The 19,357-nt window shown below is 40.8% G+C and overlaps 1 protein-coding gene across 2 annotated transcripts in view; it reads right to left on the bottom strand.

The window, feature by feature from the left end:
* LOC105201882 overlaps positions 1–19,357 on the bottom strand; it is a 289,517-nt gene that overhangs the window by 75,418 nt on the left and 194,742 nt on the right. For both annotated transcript variants that reach the window (XM_011170150.3, XM_011170151.3), the window contains exons 8-12: positions 12,027–12,120; positions 11,853–11,945; positions 11,385–11,474; positions 9,559–9,776; positions 8,867–9,005 (exon numbers count right to left, since the gene is read on the bottom strand). In XM_011170150.3, coding sequence (XP_011168452.2) covers positions 8,867–9,005; positions 9,559–9,776; positions 11,385–11,474; positions 11,853–11,945; positions 12,027–12,120 — 634 coding nt within the window. The remainder of the gene's footprint in view (positions 1–8,866; positions 9,006–9,558; positions 9,777–11,384; positions 11,475–11,852; positions 11,946–12,026; positions 12,121–19,357) is intronic.

Here is a 19,357-nt window from a genome sequence, read left to right as displayed (position 1 = left end):
CCAATCATCTATTCATCTTCCAAAGCAGCAATAATCTTCCTCTCGTCTAGTGCTTCGACAGAGGATAGATCGATATCGACGCATATGATTATAAACGACGCAATGTCAAATAAAAATCGTTATTATATTCTCCTTTCAGAAATTAGAACGATCCAATTAACGGTACCCAATTATCGACTTTTAATCGCGTCATTTGCGGTCGATCGTATCAATCGCGGTCGACCACTATCCACTCGAGAAGGTACGGCTCACCCAGTTCGAGTGGAGTAGACATCGTCAATTCGATGCGAACACTTATTATCATGGACACGGGCGTCTGACCGTGAAACGGGACGTTCGCGCTAACGATGCCTGTAATAGTCCGCGAAATCGACGTACTTCCTATCATTACAGATGAACGCGCGGCCTTCAGCATGGTGCACTCTAATGAGTTCTCGGATGACCAATATTTATCGCCAATCTTGGTACTAACAGTTTTCTAATACGCAACATATATCACGTATTGACGACCGGATCTACGGCGATCGATATTCATCGCCAATACTCTTGCAGTTTAGCAAGACTCAAAATGACACTGTCAGAGTCAAGAGACTCTCTCTCTTTCTTTGAATCAATTACATATTTACTTTAATACATTTTTTCTTTACAATGTATATTCAATGAAATAGAAAAAAAATCTTCCTCATTTTTTTTCCGTATTCCGTCATTAAATTTCTTCCCTTTTTATAAATATCTTCGGTACTGGAGAGAATGTTTTAATATCCAGCGTCTTTTAATATAGCTAACATTGTTAATTTTGAATAAGAAATATTCTTTGAAAGTCTTATTCGCCGGCCAAGTTTTTATTAAACACGAATGTCGCTCCTTTAGTGCCTTTCAGCGTGGTAATTGGATATTTTTTTCAGCAAAAATTACACGAGCGAATCAAATTACTTTACTGTTGCAGCGACTTTTTACATAAAGAGATCAAGCAGAAAGGAAAGTTCGAGATGAAAATGCCGTATAAGGCGACGAATGTGAATCCGCAAGTGTCGATACAGTTTTCAGCCGGAAATTCTACAGACAGATGGAATATGTGTAAGTGGAAGAAAGTCGGCCCTTTTAACGTTTGCGGAGAAAAATGTGGAAGATTAGCGTATTATGCAAAATACAGCGTGGCCGGTACGTTGCGAAACATACGACGCGATCATTACGCCCGGGCATGCGCTGTATTCGCTGTTATTTACTCAGTCCCTGATCTCATCGTGAAAGTCCGCTTTACACGCTCTCGCGCATCATTTCGAGAACTGTCGGCACTTCCTTATTAAGATTCATTCTACGGAAATCGCTGGACCATGCGTGACGAGAGTGTGCGGACTGCCACGTCTCTTTAACGCGGGCACACAAAAAAAAACCCTTTAAAAAGTGACAAGACCGACAAAGATGAAAAATAAGTTGTTAAGAATGCAACAAAAATGTAAAAATTAATCTTGCGGTCTAATGCTTGGAAAAAAACCGTATCACGATATAAATTGGATAAACACAAAGAATATAAAATAGAAAAATTACACTTGTTCAAAAAGATTAAATAAAAATTTACAACACATACATATATAATTAAAAGATAAATCAATCTTGTAATGTAAATACATAATGTGTTTACAACCTATCGGTTTCCTTCAAATTATTTATCGAAGATAAATTATGTATTTCTTAAATGCAATATTTCAGAAAAATTAAATTAAATAATCTATTAAGATATATAACAATAATATCGGATCGAATTTTTTGATAATTAATCTAAAAATTTTTTTTTTTTAACGAAATTCAGTTCAACGTTTCCTCGGACACGAACAAGGTGAAAACGATATGAAAAGAAATGAAAAGCAGAAATGTGCGTCCGTGAAAGAGACTCGGCACGACTCTCGAACTCGCCGTCTCAAATCTCGAGCAAAGAGACTTTAATGCGATGTAATCGTCAGTCGGAGAAGCCCTCTAATATCAGCCGCCGTCCCGGGCAGGCCGATAGTTAGTGGAAAGTGCGCGTAAATGTAAAACGTGACGTGGTTTCAATCCGTCGCACGTAATTGGGTGTAAAAGTTGGTTCACGTCCGCGGAGACAAACGAGCCGAACGGAAGGAAAGGGTATGGAATCGGCGAGATTCATCGTTTGATCTCCAGAACACGTTTCTCTCTTTCTCTCTTTGATTCGTACCTATTCTGAATCTGGAAAGTTTTCCACGTATCACGGTAACCTAAACGAAAAATGCGAAGAAAATTGCGTCGAGGAAATGCAACGGAGCGGTCTACGAAGGTAGACGTTACACGAAGAGGGAGGATAAATGAAAGTTCGTTTTTTCAGAAAGCTTGTTTTACTCGCTTGCATTAGACTGACGCCGATAATAAATCTTTGTTCGAGCCTTTCCGATCATTTGCTACCTTCTACGGTGTACGATCTACTTAATAGAGAATTAAATGTCGACAGGCAGTTTCTATTGTTAAAATAAAGTAGAAAGTTATTCTAAAAATATGAAGGAATGCAATAAAAGAGAATAACGCAAAGGAGAAATTTTATAAACGAAAGGATGGAAGTCTCAACAAGATTTTTCACGAAAGAAATGACATTTTGCGTGCCGTTTTCTTCTTCTCCTCAATGGAAGAGATAATTTGATATTAGGTAGCATTATTTACACAAATTATGCTTGTAATAGCTTTGTAATGCGCATGTCTCTCTCGAACGCAGACCAGCTCGTTATATCGCAAATGTACCGTTGTAAAACTTAACACAGAAATATTTTCAATAAAACGCCACGGTCGACCGCGCGTTTATATTATATATTGTATCGGAAATTTCTCACGTCGGTAGACACACCTTAACACGAACGTGTATATAATACAAGATAAATATTTTAGCACTGTAGAAAATATTCGAAACTATAACCACGCGTGTGCGAGGCGAGTAAATCACGATTACTTTCTATGAAACGGGAAGAAAAGACTAGTTCTACGTATAGACTCGAAATGTCGCAAGTAAAATCCTTTTACTTGCGACATGTCGAGTCTAAATACTGAAGACATTTCCAATTTCCCCTCAACATTAATATTGCAATTAATTTACAGAAATTATTACAAAATGCGTCTTAATTCACAGTTTTATACTGTAAATTATTTTTAACAGAAAAGCAAGGATATTAATTTTTTTTTAAGTGAATAAAATTACTTCTTCTTGGAACTCATGAGAGTGTACTCTTTTCGCCCTGAAATAGACAAACGGAGCTATTAGAACAGTAATAAACAATATTGCAATTTCGCTCACCGAAATTTGTGCGCTAAGCTAAAGTGCTTTTCCAGCACTGGAAAGATGATCAATAAAAGTGCCATAATTTAAACCGTTAATCAATCAGACCCTTGAAGAGTAGTATATATAATGAATAAACGAAATTTCAAATTTTTCACGCATCTGCTTTATTTTCTCATCAAAATTTTCCGAACTTAAATTAAGTTTTGTTAATTTCTATTTAGATTGAGGTTTCCGGAGGGAGGACCTGCTATTCGGGACCGTGTCAAAAATCTCGCGCGAGAAGACTGGTTTGATATTGATGGACGATTCAGCCCACTTTCCCACACAAGTCCATAATTCCGTACGCGGCCCTCGCTCTCGTCGAGAGGGAGGAACCGGTGTTACGGCAATTAATTCGTACCCGATCGACACGCCGCTCCGAGCCCTCTCAAGCGCTCCTTTTTCCCTGTTCGGGTTCTCATCTCCCACTGACGATGTGCGCTATTTCCGCGAACCAAATATGGCGGTCGGTCAAAGACGGGGAACAGAGAGCGCCGACGCTCACGCGGCGGCGTGAACGATTGATGAGAAGTGTCGGACTGGTTTTCTTTCGGACCCTCTTTTGAAGCTCGACTTTAACTAAGACGATGACAATCAAACGACAAAGAAACTTAATTAGGTGCATCAGCAATATTTTTGATAAATATTTTGTTTTAACGTGCAAAATAAAAATGCAACGTAGCATTATTACTGTAGCAAATATGAATGTTTAGTGCTTTTAGTTATTTTAACTACAGGTATTAAATTAATTATTAATACAACACAATTTACTTATTGGTCATATATTAACAATTAATTTAAGATTTACTGGAGAAAATTAATATTTTTTCTTCGTGGCCTTAAATAAATATCATAACTCGTGCAGTAAATCTGCAAGTAAGAAAAACAAATGTGATGTTTTCATTGTAACGCGAACTTTTTCCTATTTTTATTCATTTGTTCATTTGTTGTTACTTAATGTTCTTTCATTCTATAAAAGGCCCTTTTTCAGTTTTAATTAATACACGCCAATTAGTTAAAATTGAAATTGATCAAAAAAATGGAAAAGGGACGAGAAACTTTGCACAAGCCTCAGAGGTGATTAAAATAGAACACGTAATAATGAAAGCACGACGAAATCTTCGCTTCGGGCATCTCGCTGTGATTATTATTGTCGTACGTGTTTTCTACATTTTTTTTTATCACACTCCGACAACAAAGCGCGCCGATTTTATTGTGATCGAAAGGCGCTGCCACTCGCTCGAGGTAAACTAATGACCGCCGTAGATTGATGTTGTAGAACGAGGATGAGTACTTTTATGCTTTCGAATAGATTCGCAGGTGTATCGATTATTTGAAATTAGAACGGTCAATATTATATGACTCGAAGGCAAAAAGAGAAAAAAAGGGAAAGAGAGAGAATGAGAGAATATTCCACGTTAAAATGTATAACACACTTGCAGTCGCATTAAATAAGATCACATTGTCGCGCTATACTTAGATTTTTTTATACGATTCATCCATTAAGCAACAGCAAAACTTGTTCGAAGCATCGCAAGAGCTTACGAAATAATATATTCTCATTTAGCAATGCTGATGAGGCAATTCTGACTATCTATCTGGGTCTCTCCCTCGCACGATCGTGACCGTTTGTACGTGAAAGCGGGGTACGCCCGATCAAAGTGCCTCGATCGAACAATTAAACAATTGTCAGGGCCGACCCACTTCCCTGCCAGGACATATTGTCCTTCCTTGTGTACGCCACCGTACGTAGCGTGGCACTTTCGATCTACTGGACGTCTCTGTAGAAATCGTTCAGATTAAAATCACCCGATCGCGTGCGTTCGGCTTATTTGGTAGAGCGATCAAATGCAGAGAGGATGCTACCGGCAACTTAAATACAGTATTATACATTCGACAAATATAAAGAAAGATATATTATGTAAGTATAGAATACATAAATTTATTATGTAAATATATTATATAAACAGCAGAAAAAAATTAAATTATTATATATATAATTTATTTAATTTTTCTACTATAAATTTTCTCGAGAGCTGTGTATTTGTGAAGTCTTTAATCAGTACCTAGCATTAGATCCTTCATTATTTGGTTATATAAAGCCTTGAAATAAATTATTTAAATTATAATATCAAGGCAATTGAAATGCATCCGACAGTTAGCTCTGAAACAGGAACATTTTATTATCGAATTCTTAATTTATCGTGTCTTCTTTATTCAACACTTGAGATAAATCGGTTGAGATGCCTTTCCAACCATGAGCTTATCAACGTCGCGCTTACGGAAAAATTGTTCCGATTAATAATTAATCAGTTCGATAATGTTGTCTCGCGTTATCGCCTGCGCGATGCTACCCAGTCTCTTCTTTATTGCCACTTGCCGATGATAGATGGATCCGATCCAGACGAAGCGTTAAACTACCCATTACCAACTACGCATTCCCGATCGCATCATCGCATTAATAAGATAATAAGTACCAGGCTAGGGATGAATAATCGCGCGATAGGGCGCCCCGGAGTCGCCGCGGCACCGCCGGTCCTCCGCGCGAGGTACACCGCGAGGTGGCGATTAACTGCAGCAATAAGGAAGCGTCCGCGTATTAATTGGCAGGCCTCCTTTATGGTTTTCGACGCGAAAGAATGCACTTAGGACGAATCGTTGATTAGTAAACCGGCATTTCTCGATCGTCATTTTACAACGGTACCTCGTCGACGGAAATTGCACATCGGGACATTTCAATTTCACGCCGCCCATTTTCCGACGAGCCAAGACGCGTGGTTTACTCGGAAACGCGTTTCCTTTTACGACCAAAATCCGTCGATGGCAGACGTTATCGATTGATCAAAATTATAATCGTGACACTAAGTAGCGACTTTGTCGAAGTGAAAGTCCCGACGGCTGCCGTGCTAACGCCGTCGTCGACTCGTCTCTCGATTATGTCGGGTGTATACGACTTCGCGCGGCTACGGGCAGCACGCATCTTGTATCTAATTATCGAGGAATGCTTTGTATAGGAAGCCGCGCGCCGGCCGTCTCAGGCTTAACAACTCAGCAAAAGAAAAAGAATCGAGAGCCCACGAGATTGAGCGGTACACGCACGCACTTGCTCGATACACGTACGACATTTCGGTCAATTTCGCATTCGCGCCGTTCATTCCTTCCTTTTCTTTTTGCGGTGGCTTTCAACGAGCGTTAAGGAATACATTATCGAGAGATAATTCGGCAATTTGGGAAAACGCGAGTTGTAACTTAATAATTTCGAACAGAGAGGAGAGATCGTCGCCACTTCGCATTCAAATTGACGTTTCATAATTCTTCTTTTAATTTCTAATTCTTTTCTAATTATTCAATTATTACTAATACGATTCAAATATCCGGAACATATTTGTTCAATATTGGAAAGAAGCATCTCTTTATTCCTTGATCGATAACTGTGCGTGATCATTGAACTGAATCAATTAGACAGCTCGGCATTTAATCTTAATTTATTTTTTTAATTTAAGAACAGGGAACGCGCAAAATGAATATAAAGCCTGTATTTGTGAGCAATCTCTTTCCCCTTTTAGCACTAATCTGATCGCGTAATTTCGACGAATGTTATTCCCCATGTTGATCGTTTTGGACGTCTTGATGACGGAGGGATATGAAAAAATGGTGAAAATTATAGACTCGAGCATCGCGAACCGCCCAGGTCATTCATTCACACTCGGGTTCCCAAAGGCCGGGCCATTCTTTACGTGCACGTGATGGATAATTAATAATTATAAAGCGATCAAGGGAAGGGTGGTATTTATGCGATCCGCCACGGCAATTTCCGATTCGCTTGTGCACGAAAGATATGGATTCACCAACCTCGATTTCGTTTTCGCCCCAGAGGGCTCGTTAAGGCTACCCACATATGCATAAAATCATGATTAGACTACACTATCTACACAAAATGCAATGTAAAAAAATACTTTCAATGCAAGAAATAAAAGGAAAAATAAAATAGATATTTTGAGATAAATACACGTATGCTGTATTAAAAATTAATTTCTTATCAACAGACGGATTATTTTTTTAGAAACATAGAAAATTTAAAATTTCATAATAAAGATGTCGAATATATCGTGTTTTTTCGATCGTTCCCCGCACCGCCGCGTTTTATCGATTCGCACGATCCTGCCATCGTATTATCGATTATACTCGCACGCGTTGGTAACGCCAATCACGTCCCCGGACTCGGTCGTCATTATGGAAATAGTGAGTGTAATACGTCGGGGAGACAGATAATTGCACGCGTTCGCCGGTCTTCGTGGCGTCTAATATGAAGAAAACGCGTTAACACGCGTGTTTGCTTTAGGCATCTCTCGGAATTAGTGACCGAACAATTACTAAAATTACCGGAGAAATCATCGAGTGTAATGTAAAACGTTAAATGTTTAACTATATTTATATAAATATATTTAAAAAAATTATTTTGACAAAAATGAAATCTAAGGTTAATATTATAGAAAATCTATTTTTAGAAAAATAAGACATATACACGCAAACAATGACAGATCTAAAAGTGATTTTTTCTTCTAGATAAATAAAATATAATATTATAAATATATGTCGAATATATAAGAAATAATTATTCTGAATTCTCTCGATATTACTGACAAAGCCGCGTCGTATTTGCGAAGGACCGAGGAATAACAAGTCGGCGGTGTTCTTCAGCGAGGCTAACGCCCTGCGAAAGATCGATGAGAGATCGAATGTCAACACGAGAGATCGTTCGACGGCCAGGTATACAGCGCTGAGATTTTCGAAGCGAAAGCTCGTTCGTGGAAGTGAGGATAGGGAGCTCTTTGTGCGTCTCCCATTGTCGACTGAGGGAAGCTGACTGGCTGAATTCAATGCACGAGCGTTGCGCTCGAAAGAGTGGCCGTATGGAGCTGCAGAGGGAGGATAGTCCGCGTATACGAGACAGTATAAGCACTGCGTGCAATAACTTGGGCGTAATCGTCGAGGAACGAGTTGGGAGAGCAGCCATGTACGGCGGACTTTCATGCGCACGCGGAATAACAAGCCGCATTGCGATACACCGTCGATCTTCTTCTAGTTCAAGGCCACGGTGGCCATAGCCAACGCATAAACAACGCTCGCAACTGACGCGTCGATCTAAATCATGAACCAATATTTAACGCAACTTTTTTGCGCTCTCTCTCTCTCTCTCTCTCTCTCTCACTCGTGGAAAGAAAAATTTAATATTTAAATTAGATAAAAGAGTAGAATAAATAATATATCTTTCTCTTCAGATAATTATAAAATATATAAATATTCAGTATTTGAAAACCTTAATCTTGTGATAGCTCCCCCCAAATGTGTGCCGTTATTGCATCGGAGATACGTCACGGTCGGTCTACATAATCTTCTCTGACTTCCATCACGATAGCAGCATCGAGGCTAATGTTGATCAGATAATCTGGCGTTTCGGTACGGATTAGCCGCAGTTTGCGAGTGAGGAAGATTTACGAGACTTCACGGACGACTCGCGGACATATTAATTTGCGCTAGACTTACCTCGTGCGCTTGATCCTCGATGCTCCGTAGAACCGCGAGATTGCGGATAGTCGCGCGTCGCGACTCGAACGATGACTCCAGCCTGGTGGCGGCCTTACCCACCTCCTCCACCAGTCTTCGGGCTCGTTTCACCGACAATCTAGAAAGATGAAAAAAGGAACCGTGATCATGACGCACCGTTAGAAATCCGCGTAGCTGTCTCCTCCGTCTACGATCGAACTCTGACTCGCGAAACCACGAAGGTCAAGATGCAAATTGGAACTGTGAGCGTTTCGTCGACTAACGTGTTTCCTTATCTTCGCATTAAAACGTCCTTGGTTAATGCATACTTAATAGATATGCAGAAATCGATGCATGTTTAATGTACTTGACTCAATCGACCCGACTAGTTTTTCGAATTAATGAACTTGTAATCAAAGTAAGAAATCGCAAAAAGGAATAAATAATATAAGACGATATCGTTGTAAGTAATATACTGTACTAATTATTAATTGGTATCGATATATAAAGAAAACAAAAATTAAACGTCGAAATTTCGTACGTAAAAAAAATCAATTATATATCAGAAATAATAAAGAAATAATTTTTCATAAAGTACAGTATGCGTGACAAAAAAATGTACGTTCTACGGAATCTATACTAAAAAAACGGCGTCTTTCTTACGCGAAATATAAATTATTATAAAATTCTACCTAACGTGCTCGATGTGCAGAAATGGAGCCGCGCGTTCCTCGAGCGCGGCGATGGCCTCTTCGGCATCTCTAGACGTTCTTCTCAATGTGGGGTCCGTGAGGAGCCGACCGAGAGGCGTCAAAGTGCCGGACAGGCTCGTGCATTCCTTCAGCTCCGACATTTCGAGGGCCAATCTGCGACCAGCCGATTGCCACTCCGTCATGAGGCTGTCGTACTCCTACGGGAAATCAAAATACCGATTATGGCACCGATGTCTATCCACTTCCCGCTGGTGTTCTCGCGATCCAGCGAAATGTCCTTCATCGGCAACCGGTATCCAAGAGGAATGCCAGCGGCATAAAGGTAGACATGTCTAATACGGCGATTGCGCGATTCAATGAGCCGTAATCGATCAGTCGTTGTAAACCTTACGGGGAGCACATTGTTTGAACAAGTACGTAACGGATGACGCATATCTCTTACACGTAGAACAGATACGCCGAACTATTATCTCAATGATTTCTTAGCTCCAACCACCCGGTGATTCGGATTAGATCGCGTGCGCGCAAATACCAATCGCGTTAGATCAACTCGCGACGCGAATATGGCGCGCGTTCGGAATAGCGATTGATATCGATTTCTGATATAATTAATTTAATACTGCATTTATATATCAAGTTCTAGACATATCTTCGTGACAAGATATATTAATATTGGTCGATGTAAAGTCAAGATTATTAAATTGGATTAAATTGGATTACCAGGCCATCATATTTAACATGAATAAAATGGAGAAAAGCTCACTTATATGTTGTTTATATATATAATATACAATCTATCTTTAAAATTTTGAACGTGATAATCGTGTTACGACTATGTATGCGCGAACAGGTTGCAAACAGATGATATTTAACGATGTCTTAATTTTGTGAAATTGTCCAGCAGACTTCGATCGATCTTATAATCATTATCCTCGGAGATAATCAATGGTTAAACTTCTATCATGGCAATCAAGCAACTCAACAACCGCAGGATAAATTTAAACGTTGTAAAATATAGAATTATTGATTACGTAAGATAATATAAATTATCCAGCATTCTCGTCGAATATATTTTTAATGTTTCCTCCTCATTACAATTTTTTTTAACTAACGATCGATTATTACCCAAATTCTCTCTCTCTCTCCTTCAACCTCAACTTCTTATTAACGAAAATAAAATTGATGACTCGTGATTAAAAGTTGAACATTAAATTCATTATCATCATTATTTTTCACAAGATATAATATATATTTTTATTAGATCTGATTAAAAGAAATTTGATATACTTCCTCTTGACTCTTGCGAAAAAATAAATTAAATCCCTAAGGGTAAATTTAAAAGAAATCGTAAACAATCAGAATATAAATGGATATTTCGCGAGTGTTAAGTTCAGTCGCTGACAAATTGATAATACCAGTCAAGCTACGGTCAAACAATAAATCCTCCTCATTGCCAAAGGCTATCGGAACGAGCCGACACAATTATTTCGCTCGAGCGACTTCCAGCGTGTATTTATTTCGCCAAACTTGCCGAATCACCGTCATGACGTTAAGCCGATCAAAGTGGCTTTCCGTTGTTGGTCGTTGAACGACAAGTTGAGATAACAATTTGTCGCGAGATTCGCATTATCGAGATGCTTCATCCGCATTTGCAATCATTAGTTTTCGCGTATTTTATATAATGTAATGTATAGAATATTTTATGCGAGAGAGAACATTTTATAGATTCTCTTTGACGTTGGTTATTTCAATGAAATTTTTGCATTATCGATACGTTTAAGGGTTCCCTGTGAAGGCATAATTACCTTGTAAAAAGCGATCCATTGCATCTGGTCGTGATTTTCTTCTCGTCTGGGAATATACTTTGAGAGAGTGGCGTCATTCACGATGACGGTCTGAAAGGGAACGTTTATGGGTAATTATAATGTCCCGATGGCATTCAATGATCGTACTTATGGGACTGTAAATTACGTTTGTCGCGAATACTGAGCTTTAGCTTTTGTGGCGTTATTCGTTTCGCCCCGACAAAGAAGAGAAACGTCACAATGGAAACCGTGCGGCTATAGTGCATTAAGCGACACAATTATGATGCGAAACGCACGTGCGGGCGCTTAAGAAGCCAAATATAATGCACCGTGGAAACTGGATCAGTACGGCGTACAATGAACATCGGGAGACAAAAACGACAGGCGATTGAGCGCGATTACTTTCTTGCCCGCGGAAAGGTGCGCTCAATGCCGTCTGAGGATTTAATTGTTCGACATCGAACTCACCTGGACGCTACTAAGAGGTAAGAGAGAATCGATCAGGCCATCCGTTGTTGCGGCATTTCGAAGCACGAGAGCCTGAGCCACGTTGACCCTGCCCTATAAAAGGCAAGAATTGCGTGTGATTTCGCGTGACGGTCGCGCGATAAAGTCTTCGCTCGCCCGTGGAATTAATCTTACCTGCAGCAGAACCATTATTTCGTCCACGAGCTCCAGGCTCTCCTTAGAATCGCCGCGTATGAAAATAGTGAAGCCATCTCTTGTGCGATCGGAGCTGAAAATTGAAAATACACATTAAACATTGAATTGTGAATTTAAAAAAAATATATATAATGGAATTATTTCGCTAAATTACAATTGTAATTTACTCGATCATTAGAGCAATCGCTATAATTGTAATACTTTATATTGCATCTTGAACAACTTTCAAGGTATAAGTTCGATACACATTAAACAAATATTTCCAAGAAACAGAATTTTTGTTTCTGTTGAAGCAACAACGCGATTCGGAGTTGGTGCTCCACGTGGTGCTATCATCGTCTAAAAATAACCGTTGCCCATCGCTTCGTGCATTAGCCGGGCGGCCTGCGCGCGGCGGTGTTTTCGAGTGCTTATCGAAACTGTATCCCGTCGCACACAGGAGAGTGCACCGGTCCGTATTTACAAACGTCGAATTTCCTAAGCAAATATTATCGCTTCCGTCGAGGAATTTCGTGCGCACACGTGAGTCACTGCGCGTCGCAGTAATGCACACGTACGAGTATTGCAGGATCTCCCACGTGTGCTGCTACGATTTCTCCTTCTCGTCGTGCCACGGAATGAAGCGTGTCATTCGTTGCGGCGACGCTTTTGTAAATCGACGTGTACACGTGCAGAGGCCCGCCAGACGTGCCTCGTTATGTATTTTAATCGATGTGTCGTTTCTCACGATCGCCATTCGCTCGACGAGTTAAGTTTAAGGCGAAGCGTTTAAATCATGGTAACTACCGGCGTATTCTTGATATCACTCGAGCCACTAAATTGCATTGTACGATTGTGTTATAGCCAAGATTCTGAACTGCATTATATCAAATTGCGTTATAACCAAACCCTTGTATAATAATTTTCAAAGCAGATATTAATGTCAGAGCAACTTTTCCAAATACATTCTCGTAGAAACCAATATTTTATCGCTACACTAATTTAGATACCCTCGTACAGTAAATTTATACGTTTTAAGCGACTCTACAATGCTAGAGGGCAACGTTGCTGCTACAATAAAGCCCGATTGTATGGCGGGCCAATACCTATATTACGATAAGAGATCGCGGCCCCATAAGCAGTAGCTGAAAATGCGCGTAAGCGCAATCTCAGCCGACTTAAACGTAACCCAGTTGTATCGGGTATCGTAAACGGCATTAAGTTATGACACGTGGGTGGTTGACATTAAGCATGCAACGTTTCTCACGCAGCTCCCGTGGCACTCACACCCCTCTCGCGTCCTTCTCGCGGATACAGTAATCACACTCTCCGCACAACACAGTGGTGCAGTGTCTAAGCGGGCACAATGTTGAGCCTTGTATGCACCACTTGTATCCCGCGATCTATCCTAGATCGTCATCATCGTGACAAGTTGCGAGTCGAGGGCTGCACATATGTCTATTATGCCTTCCCTCCCCTACTCAGCTTGTTCCACTTCTGGTTACGGCCATCGGCGTTACTTCGATCTCTCTGTCGCGATATGCCGAACTCTTCGATTGTACATTATCGATGAGAGAACGGCGAAAGGGGACGCCTATGCAACGTTTCGTGACAACCTTCTCAAATTACATATGAAACTGCGCGACCGAGACTTTCGAGTGCGCGACGTGCGTCGTTACTCCCCGTAAAACTCGATAGCGCAAATCATACAGTTGGCCGGTGTACTCGACGTAGCGGGAACGACCAGTTGAATCGATAGCGCATAAGATAAAATCAAATCGCCGATCCTGACTTCCTGTCGTTACACGTTCATTATGAAGTCACGACGAAGATAACCTTCGAACCCGGGAAGATCATATTTCCGGATTTCAGTGCCGTGAAACGTTCGGAATGACAAATCTTCGACTGATTGTATTCTATTACCGTTGTTATAAAAAACCGAACGTATTAATCTTTATTGTTTGATTTTTAGTAGAAACTGATTGTTTTGGTTCACTCATTAATCGAGCTATTTTTTTCTAATTTTTTGTCCTACACAGAATCAGTGTAATTGGAAATATTTTGTTAATTCAATAACAGTATTAATGAAACGAAAAGATGAAAAGTAAAGATAATAACAAATATAATTGAATGAATTTGTTGAAAATTTAGTTGAATCAACTACATATATTAATGACAGTCCATGATTCGACGCGTTCAATTGAATCAAACTACATTTTAATTCATATCGCAGCACTCTTTGCCAATGTACGTGTTAACGACTTATACATTATGCGTGTGAAAATGTACCCTATCTGTACTCGATGTAAAATAGAAAAAAAAATCTATTTTTATTTCTATAAAAAGCTGAATTGTCTGATAATACTCTTTAACCAGTTATACATTATTGATGTTTACCACGCTCTTCCGGCCGAGGCTCAGTTATTCGCGCGCATTCTTCGTTTTACCGCACGATGATAGATAAGAAGACAGGATCGAACCACCCTTTCTCGTCGTAATCATCGCGCGTCTATTATCGAAGAGGCCGTTTCCATGTAACCGTAATGGCATGTACCCGCGGATTTAACGGCGCGGAACAGTCAGATCACAGCGGTCGTCCATTCCCCGGAACCGGCGATCGTGTTGATAAGTAAATCACTTTGATTTCGCCGAGTTAACGTCACGCGACAGCTCACGATCGCGACGCCCACGTCTCGGCTCGCTCGGCGCGTCGGATTCATCAGCGCGCGCGATGTAACCGCCGCGCGGCGCTTGACGTATGATGGATATAGGTGTTAGCGAGCACGCGTTGCAGCGTTCTTAGTTCCTATCGTACGATTATGCGATTCACAGGCAGGAACGAGATCGATAAGACGGGCCTCGAAGAGGCCGTGTCGACACTGATCGCCGTTAGCGCACTTGACGGTTAGTGCTTCGCCTAAATTACACGTCCCACACGTCGAGAGAGCTAATGAAAGGATGCCACGATATAGGCTTTGTCGCTGGCCGAGGAGATCCCGTTGCGAGACACGCGTTTCCTTTCGTAACAGCGTTGGACGATGCTTCCAGGTTAGCGGAAGTCGATGTCACCGACGATGACACGCGTGAAGACGGATCGAGGACTTTAATTATGACCGCATGTCCAACCGAGATCGAGACGAGTTACATTTATCAATCAAACCATTAATTTCTATTTCTACTTTCTAGTTAATGATTCGATGGTTTAGTACTCTGTTCTCGACACGTGGTAATACATTATCACAGAGGAAGAATGGTTTTGCTTAAACATATAAATTTTAATTAGGGACAGATCTGAGTATATACAATTTTAGATCTTCAAAATAATTGTGTACATTTAGATATAATAGATATTTAGATCTTCATAATAATTATGTTTTGGACTTTGAAAATAATTATGACGTTCAAACTGGTTATCATATTTGATCGTCCCACGTAATTATTTGGAGATTTTTTTACAGTGCGCAATGTTATTCTCGGAGAAAATATCTCGCGCATTGGCACGACTGTCGACCTAGAACTTAGAGCTCCGGTAGAACCGACACTCGATATCGCGCGAGTTCACGGTACGTGTGCATCGTGCAGCGCCGCAGCGCAGTCGGAAACCACGTTCGCGTCCTGGGTGGGCAAAGGTTGTCGAACAGAGGCCGCGTCACACACGACCGACTGCCGGGTCGCGATTGACACTGGGAGGATACGACGCGCGTTTGATAGTACGACGACGATAATTTTGCGTCCCGGGGCGGCCGCGCGAATGACATTTTTACCGAGGTGTACGCAATTCGACATTGATCGTCGTCGTTGTCGGCTCTGCGCATCACCGTCGCGACGTAAATTTCTTCTTTCCCTCGCGAAACGAGAGAAAATGTCTGCGCGACACCCGGAAACGTGTAGCGTCGGGCGAGCAAACGTGAATTACATTATAGAAGCGTGTAACTGCTGTGACTTCGAGAATTCGCTTTTTCCTGCCACGGTGGATTCGATTAAGCCTATAGGATGCCGAAGCTTCGTCCTGATGCTTAGTCACGAGCCATAAAGTTTAGATAAATGTAGTAGTTAGCGTTAGTACATCGTCGACCGCGATACCTTCGGCAACGATGATCACCGCGAAGGACAGTACGTGACTATTGGTATTTAGACAATCAATTCGACAGAATACCACGTTTCTCGCGGCAAATATCTAATCTTTGAAGTTGACTTGTCATTAGGTTTCTACGTAAATTGCAAAATTGGCAAATAAATTAAAACCAGGAAATGTCATTGATTGTATGTGAAAAAAATATTCTTTCGTTTAAGAGAGAAATTTTTTTTTTATTAATTTATGCTAAGCGTTGATAAATGATAAATCGTGCAAAAGAATCGACTTACGAGTATGATAGTCAAATCCTACTGGGATATCAAAATAATGGACCACCCGGATATCCACTTAAAATCGACCGCTTCGATACGTGACCGATCGCAGCAATTGACTCTCGAATAATCGAATTTCGGAACCTTAAAGGGACGACGAACTCGTAGAAAGTCGAGAAGTCGAGCTCGATATAAGTAGAGCATTCATTCGCGGACGGCAGCGAATCGTGCGAATTAAAAACGCGGAGGCCTATATTCTTACCGTTCTAATGTCGCTAATAGTGCACTAACGAGCGTGTAAATATCGCCAATATTTAAACGTTACATGACGCTTTTACGACAGTAATCGCACCGCGTTCAAAGAATTCGTTGCGCAAAACTCACATGGCTCTTTTCGCCGAGAGCGAGAAAATAAAGCGAGCTGCAATTATATATCTCGTAAAAGAAAAATAATAAATCTTTATGCCTAATAAAACGGGATGTATACGCAGACGTGATCATACGTTATACCATGTAAATAAATTTAAGCGGATGCCCATGAAGAACCAATGGACCATAATTTTCGTGAAAACACGCGATTGAAGTGATAAAAGTTTCTTATTATTTTCTACTCAAAATTTATTTCGTTTCTGCAAAAAAAATTTTAGACTTACTCTGTTACTTTATAATTCGTTATTAAATGTTTATATGTTAAAATAAATAAATCAATTAATGCATTTGTTTAAAAAATTTCAACGTTTCAACAAGCTTTGTTAATTAACTAAGATTTTTTACTTAAATAACAACACAAAATAATGCACTTACAATATAATCAAGATAATCCGACGGAAACAAGAACTTCAGTTTTCTCTTCGCTATTAGCAAAATCTCAGAGATGGGATCTCGAAATGAGATGCGTTTAAATTATGCACTAATAAAAATCAAAGGACATAAATATCTATCGATAACATTGTAGTTCCATGATCAAAGGAACGAGGAACCTCGACCACCATGGTGGTCGAGGGAGAAGACAATAGGTAGAAAAAAATAAGAGAGGAGCAATTAGGGAAGGACGAAAAGTTGGCGGCGGCAGAAAAAAAAGGTGAGGCTCTCGGATAGCAGATACGATCTTAAAAGTGGGTCGGTAAACTGCAGCTGCGGATCTTCGTCCCGCAGGGAAAAGCGAGCGCGATAGCAACGAGGGACGTTTCGCCGAAGTCGTTACCGTTAACCAACGCCAGAAACGAGGGTGGCTCGCTCGTGTCGGTGGGAGGGCAGGAAGAGCCGACGATCACGCCGGTCTCGTGGCGAGGAAGGGAGAGACGTAAGGAGGGATAAAAGGATTGATGCGCGTCCATAACTCATGCGGAAATGCGGTCAGGTGCACAACTGGATCAACGAGAGATCCCCCGCGATCCTATCGTCCTGCGATCTACCGCTCGTGACTCTCCGTCCCACGTGATACACGATACATACGCGACGGGTTGCCAGTCACCGGAATGTTCCTTACCGTTTACTCGCGCGATCGTCTATTAATTATTAGTCGCGATGTATCTGGTTGCGGCGAACACCGATACCGCGCTACCGGACTCGGTCGATATCGGCGTCGAATCGCTCGTTGGTAAGATCGCGTGAGTCACATACCGCAAGCTGCTCTCGAGAAGGAAAGGAAAAAAAAAATTGTCTAGACACTTTTTTTCCACCGCGCACGTATAATTGGTATTACAAGTTTACGAGCGAGTAAGATAAGCGTTAATAAGGCGCTTCGTCATGAATGCACTTTACACCGCATACATTTTCGCGCGGGTATCCGTCAGTCAATTTCTCACCCTCCTCCTTAATATAACGATCAAAGCTCCGATTCATCGCCGGACAACCGGCGATGCGAGTTAACGGTGAAAGACGAGTCGAGGTCAATTTCGCCCGGCGATGCATTCGCGAATTACTTTTGGTGATTCGACCTTTCACCGCGACCAATCAAGTTATTACGCGTAACGCAAACCGCGGGAGTCTCGCTTGACGCTTAATATATTTCTCCCGTGTGAGATATAAGCTTTCAAGACGGCCACTGCGAAAGCCTTTGCGGTGAAACATGACTTGTTACTTCACACTATGACAATCTCGAATTAAGAAAGTTGCACGGACCCGTTAAACGCGTTGATCTTTAAGATTGCAGATTTTATCGTTTGCACATCAGCTTATTGCTCTTATCACATTGAACACAATTGTCTCCTTTTGACGTTATTGTTCGATAACAGTTTAAAATTCACTTAGCACGTGAAAGATGAGTGACGCTAACGAATCTGTCAATTATTTCAAGCGCAATCTATATATATTTGAAGAGTTAAAATATTTCTCACTTTGTTTCGTAAAAATTTTAATTTTAATTTTTTTTTTTAACAAGAGCAGAGCCGTTATTGCGGGCAGTCTGTCAACAAAGCTATCTATCGAAAACCAAAAAGATCAAAGCTTGCAAAATGATACGTTCTGTGCAAAAAAAGCGGAGGCAAGATTTACTCATAATACCACCTATACAAATCTATGCAAATATTAATGCAAAACCAGGAAATCAAAACGGAAATGTGCGGTCGATTAGCCGACAAGCCACTCACCATATTTCTATCGGCGAATTTCAATTAGCCAATAAACTTCGCTCGATACCTGAGGACATGCACGATGAGTGCACACGCGCGATAACGGAGTACGTACCGCGCTTTCGCCATTTCACCTTCAATTCGCGCGAAACTAAGGCGTGATCAGAGCACGACGGTCGTTTTTGCCTGATCCACGCGTCGACGACGGATATCACCGGATCTAGGAAGCGACAAGAAAATCGTCGACCTTGAGGCAAATGTTGATAACCGGTCAATTAGGGACGATGTCTACTCAACGCTTACTCTGGAGAGCAAAAAATACGCCGATAATCTCCAATGATCGGCAATCGCGAATCGTGAATTTATACACATGCAGAATTACAATATTATCTGACAAAGAATGTTCGCAAT

This window comes from Solenopsis invicta, chromosome 9 (assembly GCF_016802725.1).
Source record: "Solenopsis invicta isolate M01_SB chromosome 9, UNIL_Sinv_3.0, whole genome shotgun sequence".
Lineage (NCBI taxonomy): Eukaryota > Metazoa > Arthropoda > Insecta > Hymenoptera > Formicidae > Solenopsis > Solenopsis invicta.
Note: the sequence above shows the minus strand (reverse complement) of the source record. Positions and strands in the feature narration are given on the sequence as shown.